The 19,922-nt window shown below is 47.9% G+C and overlaps 1 protein-coding gene across 7 annotated transcripts in view; it reads right to left on the bottom strand.

Moving 5' to 3' along the window:
* LOC111840206 (rho GTPase-activating protein 12-like) overlaps positions 1 to 19,659 on the bottom strand; it is a 36,929-nt gene extending 17,270 nt beyond the window's left edge. For 3 of the 7 annotated variants that reach the window (XM_072710880.1, XM_072710882.1, XM_023804802.2), the window contains exons 1-2: positions 19,472 to 19,657; positions 9,745 to 10,413 (exon numbers count right to left, since the gene is read on the bottom strand). In XM_072710880.1, coding sequence (XP_072566981.1) covers positions 9,745 to 10,356 — 612 coding nt within the window. In that variant the 5' untranslated portion in view covers positions 10,357 to 10,413; positions 19,472 to 19,657. Of the gene's footprint in view, positions 1 to 9,744; positions 10,414 to 19,471 lie in introns of all 7 variants that reach the window. The other 4 variants (XM_072710878.1, XM_072710881.1, XM_072710877.1 and 1 more) reach the window with 2 other exon arrangements.
* Positions 19,660 to 19,922: the final 263 nt, after the last annotated feature.

Below are 19,922 nucleotides of genomic sequence, written 5' to 3'. Positions count from 1 at the left end.
GAGAGAGCAGTCAGGGACTGATTATTGTTAATGGATGATCAGCGTCTCCTTCACAGGCTGAGCTGCAGTCTCAGCTTTTGTGACTGCGCATTGCAAAGCTGTGAGAGAGCAGTCAGGGACTGATTATTGTTAATGGATGATCAGCGTCTCCTTCACAGGCTGAGCTGCAGTCTCAGCTTTTCTGACTGCGCATTGCAAAGCTGTGAGAGAGCAGTCAGGGATTGATTATTGTCGTTTGGTACGGGCAGGAGATGCGGGAGCAGAGATGATGATTTTACACCAAGCTGCTTCCTATGGTTGCCTCACACAGATCTCACCCTCCTCCTCAGGCTCCCTGTGCGGGGTTGGGGAGGGGGGGGGGGGTCATTAAATAAACTTTAGTGTCATGTGACTAATACAAGATATTAAATTCATAAAGACACTACAAAACTCAAATGAAAAGTAGACGACAACAGAGCCCTTGCATATAGAGGACTGAACGGGTGAAAGAGCAATTTACAGCAAGGCTGCATCGAGTCCGACACCGTGCTCACGTACTCACACTCATCCTCGTGACAATGTACTGATGCATCAGCGACATCGTTAAGGGGCAAAATAAACGGGACCACAAAACGTCTGCGGTGTGGCAGAACTTCAAAGTTAACTACCAGCACCAGAGCGCAGTCAGCTGTTGACTCTGCTCTAGGAAAATATCAAGACGACGTACGAAAACAAGTTCATACAGCAGAACTAATCTTATTAAACATCTAAAACCTAAACGTGAAAAAAGCACGACGAAACTGCTTCCAGAAGCACTTTTCGACAACCTACCCTGCAGCAAACACTGGCCTGGAGAGGGAAAATGTCAAACGATAACCCCTGTGCTGTGAAAATAACAGAAGCTCTTAGCCAGTATATCGTCCGTGAGAATCAAACAATGGTGGCTGTTGATAACGCTGGATTTTGGCACCTTCTGAACGTGTTTGAACATTTCTCTTTAATATCTGATTTTATAAAAAAATAAAATAAAGAGTAATCTCTTCTATTACTCTTTACATAGTTTTTGGAAAAACTTTACTAAAGTTACAAGCTACATGTAGTTTACATGTATTTTGATATTAACAGTGGAGTTAATTATATAAATAATAAATACTTTCTTTCAAGCATCAGGCTCGCTATGTTTAGAAACTTTCTAAACTGCGCAAATAAAACAGTGGTATCAGTACCAGTGAGTACCAAAAAGTGAGCATTAGTACTCGTAGTCAGTCTGGAAAAAATGGTATCGATGCATCAGGTGCTTTATTACCATTATTGTCATCAATTAATCACCCTTATTCCTTTTTATTATGGATGCTTTTGTCCGAGGCGACATACAAATGAGGATCAGAGAGCAGGGTCGGTCTTTGGCAGGAGTAACAGCGCTGCCTCCCCAGGTGAAGGGTCATGCTCAAGGGGCCCGCGGCAGTCTGGTTACTCTGTCAGCCACGGGCTGCAAACCCATAACCTTGGAGTCACGGCACCCTAACCTACGTACACCCAACAAGTAATAAACAATAATAAAAACAAAAACAACAAAACAAAAATAAACAAAACAAAAAACAAAGACGACAACGACAACAATAATAATAATAATAATAATAATAATAATAATAATAATAATAATAACAACCACAACACCAGTAAATCATCATCATCGCCGATACTTTCAGCTGCAGCATCCTGCACCTCTGCTGGCCGACTTTACATCCTTAGAGCAGTTTTCCCCAACTCTCTCATATTTTACCATGGCTTAGAAGCATATACAGTAACACTGTTAGTGCTTAAAACCGACAAACATGGAAGAACGGTAGAGGGGCTATACCCTGGGGTCACATGACCAGCTCTCTACACTCTGCTTTCCTAACCTGATGACAGCAAGCAGTGACTCTGGCCAGATGTAAAAACACTCATCTGAAACAGTGAGATCTTTTTTTCTATTTTAGGCATGACAATACCCCCTAGTGGCAGGAACTGGAAAAACAAGCCCAAGTCACAGTTGACGCCTCAACTTCAAAACAATAACGCCAGCCCTAAAACAGGTCAACTTTGATCTTTCCAGAAGCATTAAGCTTTGATGCAATTCCAGCTGAGTACAAATTTCATGCAGACTGTGACCCTCACAAGGATGCGTGAAAACGGACATTGCCCTGCGGGCAACACTTAAACCTGTTTGTACACAGTGACGACAAAGCGCGTCTGCCGGTTCTCTAGCAAACACGCCCTTGACCCAGCAGCGTACTGCTCCGGGACACGAGCCTCCGTAAGAGTGACGCACAGCAGAGAGGCTGCTGCGCACAGGTGTCAGATGATCATGTGACGAGGGACTATCACACCCTGTCAATCCCTTCCTGGTTTACAACCAATAGGAAAATAACAGCGGACACACCAGCACACTGTAAGCCCATCATTTCACCCATTACTACAGACACTCCCTGTCCCTGTCAGAACTCCAACTCTCCTAAATGTGTCATGATTCTGTGAAATACTGTATACGTGTATTTCAATGACTTAAACATGGAGGACTATACATAACTGGGACCTTTTAACACACATACTGTCATGGATAGAGCATGCGTGTGTTTTGGCTCAAACCCCAACCTGTCCTGCCGCATTCCATTAGTCTGAGCGCGCTCACACTGACATTCTCTCACGCACATGGAGGAGGGTTGCCACGCGGCAGCCATTGGCCTGAGACAGACAGCAGTGTATGCACCTTTTAGCAGGCCATTCACACACCAGCTAGGGCAATGTATTACAACAGTGACCAGGCCACTGCCGGGTGCAGTGCTCAAAACGTCCACAAGGGGGAGCCAGCTTACGGTCCTGTGTACACCCACTGCATTCCACAAGCTGGAGGAAGTGCCAGCACAACCCAAATACACTTAGCGCACAATGCGAAGCTGGGGGCTTTTATTCCGACTCAGAGGTGATGTCTCCCTGCTCCTCTTACAAAATGCCCTAAATCACAGGGCATTCATGACCGGCACACAATCGCTTACTGTGTCTGTTCATTGTTTTGTAATAAATAGATACTGAACATTAAAGTGAAACAAATGACTGTGGATTAACATAAAAGCAAACGAATACCCAGGAGAAAAGGCTGCAAACTGGCCCCAGAGCCTCCATTTCACATGAGCACAGGGAAGTCAGAGCTACCTGGAGTGATACTCCGCCTCTACAGCTCTCCAAATCCACGCCTTCGCAAGGTATTTAACCCCCCCCCCACACAACTGGCATGATCTATGAATGGGGGGGGGGGGGGCTCACTAAGTATGCGGACATTAGATGTGCGTCACATCATCGTTGCTGCGGGAAACATTCAGAATGTCCTGCCCAAAAGGAAAGGTGAAAAGGAAAATGTCCCAATGTCTCCCCTCACGATATTTATGAAAGTGAGTCAAACATGGCAGGATAATAAATTTAACGTCTGCCTGGGGCCCCTGCTTCAATCCATCAGCCCTTTCTGAGTGAATTTTTAATGTATTTTGGGGGCAGTTTAAAACTGAAATTGCTCTGCTGTGATTTATAAATTCAGAGAAACAAATCAAGCATTCAAAACAATTTTTTTTCAAGGAAGTTTCGACATTACATTTAGATTCCGTGTACTCTCACTTTACTATTGCTTGTTTTTTTTTTAGTAAAGAACCTACATGTGGAGGCACCCCCTTGTGGTAAGAATTAGAACAGCGCCCATCGGCCGGTCATGTGACTCACAGACCACAAGCGGCCACAGAACTCTCACTACAATACCCACGTTTCTAAGGTCCATTGTGTCCGCTATAACGAGCCATTCAGAAGCAAGGACTGCCCTCCCCCACAATGACAAAGGGACTAATCAGGAAAAAACCAAGACAAGTAAGACCCACCCCCCACCACCAAGAGAGAACAAGAGGGCAGCAGTCAGCAAAGGGCAGCTCCCGCCCGAGTGTCTAATCTTGAAAGGAGCTAAAACGTTTCGTCCTTGCACTGAGGCTGTGGTATTTGTCAAGTCCTGGCTTGTCTCCCTCCTATAAGTGTGGCTGACAGGAGTCACCGACTGCTCACTGGGCCATGACGGAACCCCCACTACCCGGGCTGGAACGTGCCGGAACACATTCATCTAGCGGAGAGCTGCAACTATGAAGACAGTGAAATTGTCACATGGCTCGGTCATGTGACAAGGAAACGCACAAAAAAAAAAAAACGGTAAAGGGGAAGAAACGATGGAGGGGTGCCTTAATGTGAGAAGAGATAAGGAGGCAGCCACCCCCCCCCCCCCAATGGGGGTGAAGCACAAGAAATGTGCGCGTGGTGGGGGAGGGACGCCTGACACAGGCCCAGGCGGACATTGTGGCATGCCTCTTAGCATTCCATTAAAACATCTCTCCTGGCCCGCAGAAGAGCACAAAGCATCCTTCAGGGAGCAAAGCAAGCGTGGGCGTGGCCTTGGAGCAGAGCAGAGACGTGTCGACGGGCACCTCGGGACTGACCGCAGCGGGGTGCATGGTGTCCAGGGCAACCGGCCGCGGAGACGCGCGGGGAAAAGTGAGAGCAGCGGTGCTGGGCTGCTTCCTCCCGCCGTGTCCTGAAGCACTATAGGATTTGTGCCAGCGTGCAAACTGAAGCACCACCGAGAAAGAGTATGTGGAGTCCAGCCCGGGAGCGACACTGGCTAGCTGCTATGCTATGCTATGCAATGCTGTGTTATGCTATGCTACGCTATGCCATGTTATGCAATGCTGTGTTATGCTATGCTATGCAATGCTGTGTTATGCTATGCTACGCTATGCTATGCTATGCAATGCTGTGTTATGCTATGCTACACTATGCCATGCTAGCCACTGCTCTCTCTTTATCGTTAGCCAGTCCTTCAGTAATGCTGCCAAAGAGCTCCAGTTTGGGTTGGTAAATGGGTCACTCAGAGTAGTGCTGTGACTTGAGGGGACCACTCTGGGCACTGAGAGAAACTCCCACATTCAGCTGGTGTGGGATAGAAAGGCGGGATAGAGCCGAGCTACACGTAGGGAGAATCCACGGGGGAGGCGGTGTGATGTCATAAAAGAGGGCCAAGACCAGAGCAGACAGAGAGAGCAGGTAACGTGCTGGGTGGCGGTGCACCAGGACAGCCGCTACCCCCCTGTTCAAATTCATCTGCCCATGAAAGACTCCCATCCAGAACCAGCAATGGGGTGAGATCATGTGACAGGGGAGTAGCCGGATCATGTGACAGGGGAGTAGCCGGAGCAAAGACACATAGCGTGGAGACGGGGGCATGATGGCCGTCTGACCACTGTGAGCCAGAAAACAGGAAGTCCAAAGCTAGGAGTGACAGGGGGGTCAGCAATGCAGCTCAGCTGCGGAATGGTGAGGCTTCCTCGGACAAAGAATGCACCGATTACTGTATTTATATGTACATTTTTATTAAAAGATTGGATCAGTTTTGGAATTGCCATGTATGAAATGCTAAATGGATCAGACGGGGGTACAAAAAAGTGGATCGGGACATCCCTACTTCTGAGGTCTCCATTCATTCCCTACCCTCAGCCCCCACCGACAGGCCCCGCCCACAGCAGCAGCCTCAGGCCCCGCCCACAGCAGCAGCCCCCCAGCTTTGCAGCTGCATTAGCGCGAAGCCCACGAGGAAGGCGTGAGGAACCTCACGCTGCACTTTAGCCTACTCTGATGTGCCGCTACTGTAACACCACAATGCCATAAACACAGCTGTCTGCAAGTCAGAGCACCACTGCGACATCACACCTCTAACACTTCAGATGCAGCCCAACCACATCTACACCTACAAGTCTCTTTGCTTTACTAACAAATCTGATACATAATTGCTCTTGCATGTGATGCTTTTGGGCAAGGGCATGAACTCAATAAATTAACATAAAACATCTCACACAGATATGACAGGCTTTACTGGCTGAATTAGTTTTTATAAATTTCACATTCACACTGTTCTATGGTTCGTGCTGATTACACAAACTATTCAACAAAGTCTGAGTTGATTAACTCATTTTAGACATTTTATTCCCCTTTACTATTAGCCAAAGAATCAAATCACGAAGGTTCCCGGCCTTCCCCTGCTACTCATCGGAGCTCTACGAGCTCCTCTGGGGGTGCATGGAGTAACCGATCCCCCTGATGAACACCAGTGATACTTCGCATTCCACACACGTCACTTCGTCAGTCACCCTCTAAATGTTGCTTCTCTCTCTCACTCATCTCCATGGAAGGTCAGACGACGACATAATGTAGCAACGTGACCGCGGCACACAAAAGTAACTACCTGCCCACTTACACACATGGCATTTGGCTGGAATCAAGTTGTAAGCTAAAAGATTCAGGTAACTACCTTTCGGCTCTTCACACAGTCCTAGAGAAGTGGCCCGTGAGACCTCTCAGCCCCACTCACCCAGACTGTGCGAGGAAAGTCTATATGGGAGGGAGAAACCCCAAATCTCCTACTGCAGGAACCGCTACCTATTAAACCGTCAGCAGTCCATTATGCCAGCATGAGCTTCGGCTCCTGCAAATCACCAGTGACAGGAGAGATGGGGAAATCAGAGCAAAGCACCATGGGAGGTATTTAAACAGAGCTGCCACGTTCCCAAACGTCTTCACACGCGTTCGACAGCTGGGGCCCGCCTGCCGCTCCAGGTGGCCTCCAGGAGCCCCTGCCAGCCATCACCCCACACACCGCCCGCAGACATAATAAAACAAGCCTCCGTCAGCAGCGAGCAAAGCGCCACTCTACTCGGATAAGCCGGGCGCCGGCCCCGCGAAACTCAAGGACCTTCCGTGTTTCGTTGACCGTTAAAATGCTCTGTGGTGACCCGAATGGTTTGGAAACCCCCACATACACTCCCCCGCTTCAAAGGAATATACCCCCCCCACACACACACCACATGTGGGGAGGGACTCTACGCGAAGGTCTCCGCTCACCAGAGGAGCCAACAGGAACTTTAAACCTGATATCAGGAGCGAGTCAGACAGCAGCAAAAAAACACAGCAAAGCATCCTGTTTCCTCAAAACCCGCCACGCGGCCATGAATGCGCCGTGCCCTTCCCTTTCCCTTCCACATGCTTATACACGCAAAAAGAAAACCAGAACAAAGACGCACGTCGGCGGCCGGGAGCTTCGGCGAAAAACCCCTGGTGTGCAGCGGCAAAAGGTCGACGTTTTCCGAAAAAAAGGAGAAGCGGGCTGACCCTCGGGCTGTGGCAGGGGACATTGTGGCCAAGCACCGAGGCATGAAGCAGAGATTTAGAGAGGGCCAGGGAAGCCACACCGTAACCAGATAATCCCTAAATCGGCAGCCAAGGGAAACCTGTCTCAGCCGCAGGGGTGGGTACACCATGGCAATGCGACAGTGGCACTAACCAAACGGTATCCCAGTGCCGCCAGAATGCACCGCTGCACTGAGGGTGTGGCAACCACACCTCATCAGTGGACTGGGGCCGCCCAGCAAACCCGACCTTTGGTCTGTTGCTCAAGAGTACAAACAGAGGTGGGACTTTAGTGTAGCTGTCATCTGAGGCGGCTCAGGGTAGCGACTCCCAGCCGCCGACTCAATATCTATGCTGCTCCCTTTCGATTTTAACACCAGCTGAGACCCACGAGGATGTGTGTCCACAGTCAAAGGATCAGAGCAAGGGCACTGAGACCAGGAAGCTAGATGACTCCGCCTACTTTGCCCCATTCTGCATTTAATAGCTCCCCTGTCTCCAAGTGGAGCCCGTCTTACTTGCGAAATGCTTCAAGGCATCTACAAAGATTTCTTCTGTTGACTTACAGAAGCGTCCTCACCACCCAAGCAGAAATTCTCCACCTGGAGAGACTAGAACTTCTCTGGAAGGAGAGGAAGCTCCTTTCTTAGGATAAAGTTGGCACCTTTCAAATCCAAACATTAGCACCTTGTGCACCTCAGGCGGGGACCCAATATTTTGGCCCTCAATGTGCAACAGAGGACTGTCAATCTGTGGCTAATGCCATCGTAAAATCATCAAATGATCTGTTTGGTTCCAATCACGCAGAGGGCAAAGCAGGGGCAGTCAGGAACCAACACGGAGGGGCAGCACAACATCACCCCAATTAGAAAACCCTTACAGGTACATCCTGTGACTGGGGGCTACCATTTCACAACGGGAGAGATTTCTGCACACAAATAGCAAGAAGGGTCAGTGAAAAATTCCGGAAGTGAAATCCACAACTTCACAGAAGTAGGTAGTCACTTTTGACAAAGGCAAAGGGGGGGGGGGGGGGGAGCCTGCTTTCACAAATCTATAAATAGATGCTCACACTGCCCGCCAATCAATCAAATCAATGACCTAAGATGGTGTGTCATTGAGCCCTACAGGAAACAAGAAGCGATGCCTGGCACCTGATCTGCTCACCTGATAGCAGTTGAAAAATAAACAGAAACTGTGGGAGTTTCTGTCACTGGTTGCTCTGATGATCCTACCGACACGTACCTCTCACACATTCAACGTACAGAGCTTGGACCCCTTCAGAGACACTCTAAGAAAGCAAGAACACCAGAAACACACCAACACTGACCATACTGAAGGTTGAGAAGCTCCCATTAGGAATCTGCAGCAGCTGCCTCTGCGGTAACTCAACCACCTTCCATGGGATACCAAATTCTAAGAACATGCCGGAATATAGATTGTCCTTCCACCACACATATATCAAGAACGCCAACCCAAATCCTACACGGATACAAGCTCCTAGCCCGTCTGGCTCTCCATTGTGACTCTCAGGCTCTGGCATCCCAATTAAAATTCAGCAAAGAACCCTGTGACGCTGTGCTACAGAGCCCTTGCATCAGGTCCTCCTTTTCACAAACGTCACTCCATTTGTTATTCACTACTTTCAGCATGACATACTGTAGGCGTCCTATTCTCCTTTTCACAAACATCACTCCATTTGTTATTCACTACTTTCAGCATGACATAAGCGTCCTAAACACCTTCTGCATTTTGAAAGTCAACAAAGAGAACATCACCGACCGCGCCGAGTACCGTGATAAACTCATCTACAGCTGCATCATCTAAAAGCTATATTCCTCCATACTCTGCACTGTCCTGTAAGCTTTGCAGGCACTGGCATAGACAGACTTATGGGAACAATGGCAGGAAGGACCCCACCCAGAGGCAGCAATGCAGCAATAGTCTGCTTGAGGTGAACAGCTGGCTTAGACTGAAGGGTCCTTCTCCATGGTCCAATCCCAGCCCCAGCCCGCAGTCAGCAGGCTGATCATTAGTTACGTTGACCTTCAAGCCCCTTTTGTTCCCATAGAGAGAACTCAGACCGTTAATGAGCAGAGAGTGGGGGTATTTGGCCTAAATGAGCTGTGACAACAGCAGTAGGGGGAAGGGACAAAACAATGCCTCTTGGTTATTCCAGAAATTCACCCAAGAAACCCAATGGTCGACACAGCCAGGCAATGTGCACAGACACATTCATCGTTAAGATGAAGTGGATCACATTGCAAGTTGTGAGAAAGACATGGTAATAAAGACCGGCAGGTTGCAATTTCTTATGCTTATGCTGATAGTTCAAGCTCAGAAAGAAATCAAGAGTACCAGATTCATGACTACTCAAATCTACGACTGGTGCATGTTGCTGTAACCTACATCTGAGAACTTCCTGAACAGTACTACTAGTAAACCATAATTCTACCCATGTGGACGTTCTCACCCAACGGCTACACTACAGCTACACCCATACACCAGCCTCCATACCTGCATGGGATCCGTAGGACTGCTACTCAGCTCATCTCCTGACTCCAGGTCGTGGTAGTGCTTGTCCGAGTCCACTGTGGGAGCCGTCACATCCACCAAGATGTCCAGGGGGACTTTCCTGTCAGATGAGGGGGACTTGGCCCTTTGTCGCGGCAATGAGCCACCATTGCTGTTGATGCTGCTGCCATGGTGGAGGGGGTCTGGCGAACCTTTGCCATGCCCAGAGCTGGCCGGGTTCTGGTTGATGTCTTTGACCACCGTCGGCGGGGTCAGGTGAGCCGTTGGTTTGTTGAGGTTGTCGTTGGGCTTGCTGAGGTCCGGAGTGGCGGGCCGTGGCCTGATGGGGCCACCCTGAGGAAGGGCCTTGGGTGGTGGCATCAGGGCCTTGCGCACCTCCCGCACATACTGGGCAGGTACGTAGAACGGCTTGGAACCCTCGTCTTTCTTAACCTGCCACCAGTCCACATTGGTCTTCTTCACCAGCATGTAGCATTCCTTAGGCTTTATGGTGACGACGCGGTCCTTGGCCTTGTACTCATACTCATACTCCACCTCGATGTACGGCTGGCCCGGGGCAATGGACATCTCCGCCTTGTCGTCCCGGTCTGCCATGTCACAGCCGATTATTGCCAGAGGGCCGGCGTGGTCAGCATCGCTCGCCCGGCAGCACTTGTGGGGTGGAGAAGGGGGAGAACAGCAGGTAAACACAGAGACAGGTCACCTGCAGTGTGTGTGTGTGTGTGTGCTACCTGTAGACCTAAAACACCATCTAAACATGGCCAAAGATGCAAATTTTTTTCCCCAACAGAAATGTAACAAAAGCACTTTGGCATTTTATTCCAAAATCTCATGCAACTTGGCATCAAAGAAGGCTGGACAAGCAACTCCAGAGATTCTGCAAAAAACCCAAACAAAAACATGAGCTCTATAAAGCTTCTGTCCAAGTTCTCAAACAGGGACTCGTTAGCCAACCAGACCTTCACAACTGTTATCAGAATAGCTGTGTTTTTTTTTTTCCATAGTGACAGATTACAGCCACGTCCGGCAAAGGTGCCTCTTGCCCCGTGCTGCTGTGACATCACTCAACCTTTAAAACGTGAGATGACACCGGAATTGCCTTGCGTAACAAATGCTCAAACAAAACCAAAGGGTGTCACCCACAAGACTACAGAGAGACCCACCTGAAAGCCACTCCCTCATTTATCTATGACCGTTTATGACTTGACCTGAGAGCAGAATCTGGCTTTGTCTACAGTCAGCCAGGTATCTGCTGCGGAGCCCCTAAGCATGGACGCCCACAGAACTGGCATTCCAACAGCAGGGTGGGGGGGGGAAGATGCTCACCGCAGTGGAAACATGCAGACACATGTCTATTGAACTGCAGTCCATTGAGCAAAGTGAAGCATTCCAGACCATATCATTCATGCACGAGCTAAGCCCTGCATGCTACTCTTCACCAGCGGGTGAGCTAATTGGCTACAGGAAGAAATTCATTTTCAAACTACCTGGTCACCTGGCATTTTTGTGTTTCCTGTACCTGCAGTTTTTGGGAGCAGCTAATAAGTTATTTTTGTACCATACAAAGAGAAGTGAAAATTATGTCTTCCGCCTTGTATCTGGGCTCACCGCAGCCTCGATCTTGATAAGAGGTTACGGATGGATAGATGGGTAACAGTAATAGATAACAAAGCCCAATCAATATGCGGGTGTGGGGTATTCTTAATGCTTACCAGACACTTGAATCCAGCACAATTTGCAGATCTGCATGTTCCTATGACACATTCTACCTCAGGTTGTACTCCCACCTACATTAAGGGGAACGTCCTGAGACCCCATCCGGCAGCCTTCAAGCTACCAGACTTTGTCTGAACCTAAGGGTGCAGTGTGTGGCTCTGCATTGGGATCCTGCGCCTGTGATCGGAAGGTCCCTGGCATAAACCCCAGAGTCGGCAGAGTAATTTCACCGTTGGGACACCTGAGCAAAGCTCTTAAACCCCAGTTGCTCCAGGGACTGTGCGACCCTGCTTTCAGTTGTATGTGGCTTTGGATAAAAGCATCTGTAACATAAAACAACTGCAGCTAAGAGCTACCCTACTGCAGAATGGGAGGAACCAGCTTCTTATCTCTGCCAAGAATCGAACCATGTTAACGGCTCCTGCACCTCACAGCGCCCCCTCTCTTCCACATGCTGCAAAGCCTCATGGAACCCACCAGACCTATGATCTCCAATCTCCGGGTCTTATCAGAAACTGGCCATGTTTCACCGTCCATCCTCAGATGGCTTCCCTGCTGGGGGTTAAGACTTTTGCACTTCTAGTCAAACACAGTTACACTAGCATTGGTTTCCGTTACCTATATGAAACTAGGCACACCGTCCCCAGCAGAAACAACATTAACAGGTCTAGGGTGACACTATCTATACACAAAAGGCAGACCATAGTGCACATGTACACGAGGTTAAAAACTGACTGCATACATACAGAACTAAGCCAAGCCTGTAGCTCGGAAATTAGGATGCAAGTCCAACAGGTAGGGCACAAAAAAAACAAAGAGTTCCTCAGCTAACTGTTAAAGGTGCTGTGTCATGCCAAGACAGCAACACAGCCTAGGGATAAAGCCCCAGTGCTATGAAACACTCATCTAACATTTAAACAGATCTTAAGGCTGGTACCCGCCTACATACATTCATCATTCCGGGGTGAGATGGATCACGGACGGTTTTGTAAGAGAACAAGTCAAACTAGGACTGTTATTGCTCACTTTTGCATTTCTCTGGATTGTTTTCCTGCTAGCAGGTAAGGGAAGGGCACATGTCAGACACACCTCTGCGTTTTATAAAGCATCTCCCTGCCTCCCCAAAATTCAGAGCAATCTTACTGTAATTACACCCACTGATCACACTTTCGCAATGATGACAGAATACCCCAGTCACAAACATTCATGCCAAAAATACTGTTATACAAATATGGATAGCAATTCCTGAACTGTATTACTGGACATAATTGAGCAATGCCCAGTCCGATGTAATGGACCATGCTTCCTTTAACTGGAAGAACACACCCTCGGCCCAGGCCATGGACTCACTCTAGGCTTTCATCCATGAACAATGTAGCCTTTGTTGTCGTCGTCATTTTTCCTCGTATATTCAGGCCCGACCACCGCGGACAAAGGCAGCAGCGGAAAACGACAGGGCTTTAGCGCAGGAGCGTGACACGGGAGACGCACGCGGTCAGTAACACCCGCAGAGCCCTCGCACGGGAGCACATGCCGAGGTACGAGTCACCCGTGTGTTCATACATGAGTCAAGCGAAGTGCCAAAAAAAAAAAACAGAAGAAAGAGGAGTGGGACCCTGCTGACCATAACACCCACACCCCCGTATCCTCATATGCCTGTATGCATATGCGCTCTCGTCCAAGGAAGAAGCCCAGCAGTGTCACACAAATGGAATCCAGGTCAAATATCCAGCAAAATGAACTTACTTTCTGTACCTTTGGGCTATTGTTCTGTGAGCAGCTTTAACACCCTGCTAAATGGAAAATAATGAGCTATCCCTGTGACACTGACCAGGATAAGCAGTGAGAAGATTCATGGATGGAGAGAGCAGCTGTAGGACCTAATGCATACACATGAATAACATATCAGGTAATGCGGACTTTTCTGTGGAAACCTTGACACTCTCTGAACCATTTACCTCAGGTACATTAACCATGTAGCTAAGTTGGCTCCTTGAGAGCTGAATGCTTGTAATGCAGGGGTGGGGAACCTGATCCATGGAGAGCCGGTGCGGGTTTTTGGGATGACCTCTCCATCAGCCAATCACAGCGGGTCCCCAGGACTGGAGTTGAGAACCACTGCTTTATTATTGGCTAATTGAGAGGCCATCCCAAAAACCAGCACTGGCAACCCATGGATCAGGTGCCCCACCCCTGTTGTAATGTATAATCTGGCACATTTGTATGTCACTTTGGACAAAAGCATCTTCCAAAAAATACATGCGAATGTAAATGTAATTTTCATGGCATGATTCTTGGTCGAAAGTTATAACAATATCCAGTGCTTGCTTGTAACTGTCTACTTTTCACAAACGTGTTTTTGCCTCAAGTGAAACTCCAACTCTCATTCCCTTCCTGCAATTGCATTAAATATTAACTAACAAATGAGGACTCTTTATATTAAAAAAGTCAAGGACTGCGGCAACAAGATTAAGCGCTACATGTCACTCGCTCCTGTTTGTCAAACCAGAGGTAATGGCCATGCCCACATTTTCAGTATAAAAAACATGAATGTTTCCTCTCACAAAAGGACCAAATGAAAAAAATTAAGTTTTACTCACTTGTGAAGGGCTGTTGTAAAATATGATATCCATATTCCCTACATCACCAATCTGCTACAGACCCTCTCCAAAGCTCACACAGTATATACATTAACCAATCAGACTTATAAAATGAGGTATAAAAAAACTCTTACGGTTATTATATATTTTGGTTCTTTTAAAACAATAATGAACTGCTGGTCTGTTCCAAGGACACTGAAGTTCACCAGCCAACTACAGGGCAAAATATCCTATATGTCAGTGTATGTATAGGACAGTGCAACATTTTACTGGGTGACTGACCAGCCACATTTCAATCCTGCTTGTTCCCACACGTGTTTAGCACTTCACTCTCAAGTGGGGGACTCCGTCCTCCCGCTCTGCTGCGCCACACCCCGCCCCGCGTTTCTGACATGGCTACAGTGCCCGGAACAGTCCCCCCCCCGGGAATACGGCCTGAAAATATCAGCGAACACAGCACATCCCCTCCCACACGTACAAAAACAGCCTGCGACCTCAGTTACCCTCACTCACTAAAAAGGTCATGTTTTGTCATCACACCCTCCTCCCATTCCGATGGAGAGAGATGACAGCCCCAAACCCATGGCAAAATACCTGGCCGACTCAGCGCCAACACTCACATACCCCGTATACCTCCCCCTCCACGCGTCTAATGAACCTGCATTCCTTCACCATCTCCCCTTCTCTCCATCCATACATCTAATTAACCCAAAGTCCTCCACTTTACCCCCCCCCACGCACACACACATACATAATTAACCAGAAGCCCTTGTCTTTGTGTCTTTTCACCCCCCCGTGAATCTGCTCTTTCTAGGAGAAGCTCAGCAGTTGCCAGATCAGACACGTGTAGGCAGAAAATGCACAGGAGTTAAATGCAGGGAATTTCACTGCAAGCCCGTACTGGTCATGAATCATAATGATTTTTGGCTGGTGGTAAACTCAGGATAAAAATATAATGCCTGAACAATGTCTCTAAGAGAGACCCAGCCTTCTAACGCTTTTATAAACTGCATTGTCAATACTCAAATAATCAATCATTCGAAACGTTATTAAAAAAATAAAAAATAAATGGTGCAGACTGCATTTTACATCCATTCCTACGCTTTAATCTCCCACTCAGTGTAATTTAACAAAGCTGACCTTTCTACTCATTTCACATCCTAGCGACTAACCCGGGAGCAGCCCTCTCTCTTAAAGGACCTACCCGGGCCCAAACAGACCGAAATATGATGTTCCAGGGCAAAAATTAACTAACTGCCTACTAGGTGCTTCCAGATTTACGTATTGTTAAAAAAAAGATTAGAGGTGGTTGATCTATGCTTTACGTTTCAACTCAGTTCTTCATATGATCTTTAAAATCATTAGAGATTAGATTGCCATTTTATTATTATTACTGTGTATGCTCACAGTCCATCAACAGTTCATTCACAACTCCGTTGTTATGATTAAGTTAATTCACTTAGGGGGAGTACTGCTAAAATGGGAAACCTGGCAAAATTAATTTTCAGTTAATATATGTGCTTAGTAACACATTAATTTCTGTTCTATAAAGTGTTCAAGGGCCATTAATAAATTTAGAATGGTATCAATTGGGGATTAAAGACACTGAGATAATTCTGTAAATTTTTACAGAGAGAAATTTTTCAGAAAGTGTCCCATCTTAACAATACTAAGCCTAATCATCACCATTGTATACTATTACCTAGTGAGTGTGCAATGTAGAACTCATTAAACCTTATGAAAAGCTAAGCAGATACCGGTTACACTACGGAGCGTGATCACACTGACCGGCAGTAAGGTGCTGTTAACCGAGAATAGGGTCAGACTGACCGGCAGTATAGAGCTGTTAACCGAGAATATGGTCAGACTGACCGGCAGTATGGTGCTGTTAACCGAGAATATGGTCAGACTGACCGGCAGTATAGAGCTGTTAACCGAGAATAGGGTCAGACTGACCGGCAGTATAGAGCTGTTAACCGAGAATATGGTCAGACTGACCGGCAGTATGGTGCTGTTAACCGAGAATATGGTCAGACTGACCGGCAGTATAGAGCTGTTAACCGAGAATATGGTCAGACTGACCGGCAGTATAGAGCTGTTAACCGAGAATATGGTCAGACTGACCGGCAGTAAGGTGCTGTTAACCGAGAATAGGGTCAGACTGACCGGCAGTATGGTGCTGTTAACCGAGAATATGGTCAGACTGACCGGCAGTATAGAGCTGTTAACCGAGAATATGGTCAGACTGACCGGCAGTATAGAGCTGTTAACCGAGAATATGGTCAGACTGACCGGCAGTATGGCGCTGTTAACCGAGAATAGGGTCAGACTGACCGGCAGTATGGCGCTGTTAACCGAGAATATGGTCAGACTGACCGGCAGTATAGAGCTGTTAACCGAGAATATGGTCAGACTGACCGGCAGTAAGGTGCTGTTAACCGAGAATAGGGTCAGACTGACCGGCAGTATGGCGCTGTTAACCGAGAATATGGTCAGACTGACCGGCAGTATAGAGCTGTTAACCGAGAATATGGTCAGACTGACCGGCAGTATAGAGCTGTTAACCGAGAATATGGTCAGACTGACCGGCAGTATGGTGCTGTTAAACGAGAATATGGTCAGACTGACCGGCAGTATAGAGCTGTTAACCGAGAATATGGTCAGACTGACCGGCAGTATAGAGCTGTTAACCGAGAATATGGTCAGACTGACCGGCAGTATAGAGCTGTTAACCGAGAATATGGTCAGACTGACCGGCAGTATGGCGCCATTAACCGAGAATAGGATCAGACTGAACGGCAGTATAGAGCTGTTAACCGAGAATAGGGTCAGACTGATCGGCAGTATACTGCTGTTAACCGAGAATATGGTCAGACTGATCAGCAGAATGGTGCTGTTAACCGAGAATATGGTCAGACTGATCGGCAGAATGGTGCTGTTAACCGAGATTATGGTCAGACTGACCGGAAGTATAGAGCTGTTAACCGAGAATATGGTCAGACTGACCGGCAGTATAGAGCTGTTAACCGAGAATATGGTCAGACTGACCGGCAGTATGGTGCTGTTAACCGAGAATATGGTCAGACTGACCGGCAGTATAGAGCTGTTAACCGAGAATATGGTCAGACTGACCGGCAGTATGGTGCTGTTAACCGAGAATAGGGTCAGACTGACCGGCAGTATGGCGCCATTAACCGAGAATATGGTCAGACTGACTGGCAGTATAGTGCTGTTAACCGAGAATATGGTCAGACTGACCGGCAGTATGCTGCTGTTAACCGAGAATATGGTCAGACTGACCGGCAGTATGGTGCTGTTAACCGAGAATATGGTCAGACTGACCGGCAGTATGGTCCTGCTGACCGGCAGTATGGTCAGATTGACCGGCAGTATGGTCCTGCTGACCGGCAGTATGGTCCTGCTGACCGGCAGTATGGCGCTGTTAACCGAGAATATGGTCAGACTGACCGGCAGTATGGTCCTGCTGACCGGCAGTATGGCGCTGTTAACCGAGAATATGGTCAGATTGACCGGCAGTATGGTCCTGCTGACCGGCAGTATGGTCCTGCTGACCGGCAGTATGGCGCTGTTAACCGAGAATAGGGTCAGACTGACCGGCAGTATGGTGCTGTTAACCGAGAATATGGTCAGACTGACCGGCAGTATGGTCCTGCTGACCGGCAGTATGGTCAGATTGACCGGCAGTATGGTCCTGCTGACCGGCAGTATGGTCCTGCTGACCGGCAGTATGGCGCTGTTAACCGAGAATATGGTCAGACTGACCGGCAGTATAGAGCTGTTAACCGAGAATATGGTCAGACTTACCGGCAGTACGGTGCTGTTAACCGAGAATATGGTCAGACTGACCGGCAGTATAGAGCTGTTAACCGAGAATATGGTCAGACTTACCGGCAGTATGGTGCTGTTAACCGAGAATATGGTCAGACTGACTGGCAGTATGGTCCTGCTGACCGGCAGTATGGTCAGACTGACCGGCAGTATGGTGCTGTTAACCGAGAATAGGGTCAGACTGATCGGCAGTATGGTGCTGTTAAAAGAGAATATGGTCAGACTGACCGGCAGTATAGAGCTGTTAACCGAGAATATGGTCAGACTGACCGGCAGTATGGTGCTGTTAAACGAGAATATGGTCAGACTGACCGGCAGTATAGAGCTGTTAACCGAGAATATGGTCAGACTGATCGGCAGTATGGTGCTGTTAACCGAGAATATGGTCAGACTGACCGGCAGTATAGAGCTGTTAACCGAGAATATGGTCAGACTGACCGGCAGTATGGTGCTGTTAAACGAGAATATGGTCAGACTGACCGGCAGTATAGAGCTGTTAACCGAGAATATGGTCAGACTGATCGGCAGTATGGTGCTGTTAACCGAGAATATGGTCAGACTGACCGGCAGTATAGAGCTGTTAACCGAGAATATGGTCAGACTGACCGGCAGTATGGTCCTGCTGACTGGCAGTATGGTCAGACTGACCGGCAGTATGGTGCTGTTAACCGAGAATAGGATCAGACTGATCGGCAGTATAGAGCTGTTCACCGAGAATAGGGTCAGACTGATCGGCAGTATGGTGCTGTTAACCGAGAATATGGTCAGACTGACCGGCAGTATGGTGCTGTTAACCGAGAATATGGTCAGACTGACCGGCAGTATGGTGCTGTTAACCGAGAATAGGGTCAGACTGATCGGCAGTATGGTGCTGTTAACCGAGAATATGGTCAGACTGACTGGCAGTATGGTGCTGTTAACCGAGAATATGGTCAGACTGACCGGCAGTATGGTGCTGTTAACCGAGAATATGGTCACACTGACCGGCAGTATGGTCACACGCTTTTGACAAGTCACTACCACCTTGCCAATCCACCGAAAAGACCTGCACCACTCTTTATACTAACAGTAGTGGCGCGATTGACAAGCGCGAGCATGTGCAGGTGGGAATACAGATGGGAAAATACGCGCATTCCCACCGACGCTGAATGTGCTCAGGTCACGAAAGTAAGCAAACCTGCCTGATAAGTCAACCTTCCCTAATACACAGTATCGGGGACAGTCGGTGTCAAGCCTGCGTTTATATCTACATCGACTTTGTTTAGGCTACTTGTGTCTGGATACAGCCCTTAGCCAGAAAAGCAGAAACAGGTTCATTTTCATCACCGCAAAATAGACAAGAACCATTTTACACAGTCGCACAGAACAGTCTGTAGCCGATCAGATGTGAACAATACTTCTGCTTAGCCTTTGGCAATGGATTAAAATAAAGTTAACTATGTACGCATCAAGTTACTAAACTAGCTTAAAAGCTGGGTGGCTAGCTAACTACTCGCTACCTACAACATAACTTTTGCATATTAAGCAACTACAGTTTTACAAACCTCGTGTTTTGGCGTAAATGTCCCTTTTTTTCCCAAAAAGGTCCAGTTCCGTGAAGAAATAAATATAATATGTTTTTCCCTTCTTTCTGGCGTTTCACCTTAACCAGCCGGGACTAGGAGCCGTGCCGCTCCCGCACTGCGCGCTCCAGCTGCGCGTGGCCACGATCGTGCGCGTCCACGCTCGCCTGTCTGTCAGCGCTGTTTAGCATCGAGCTGCTTGTCATTCCCATTCACTTCGCTGATGCCCGTGCCGGTCTCCATGGTAAACTACGTTTACAGTATAGTGGCACCACCGTGTGGCTCTCTTGGGGAAATAACATCGACGGTACTAAACATCCATTACTGGCCTGAAATAAATACGTCAATGATAACTCATACAATTATCATATTATGTTCAAACACAATCGGTGGCTTTATGCCTGATTTTTTGTTTTCTGAAGGTCTGTCTTAA

Source organism: Paramormyrops kingsleyae, chromosome 4 (genome assembly GCF_048594095.1).
Source record: "Paramormyrops kingsleyae isolate MSU_618 chromosome 4, PKINGS_0.4, whole genome shotgun sequence".
Taxonomy (NCBI): domain Eukaryota; kingdom Metazoa; phylum Chordata; class Actinopteri; order Osteoglossiformes; family Mormyridae; genus Paramormyrops; species Paramormyrops kingsleyae.
Note: the sequence above shows the minus strand (reverse complement) of the source record. Positions and strands in the feature narration are given on the sequence as shown.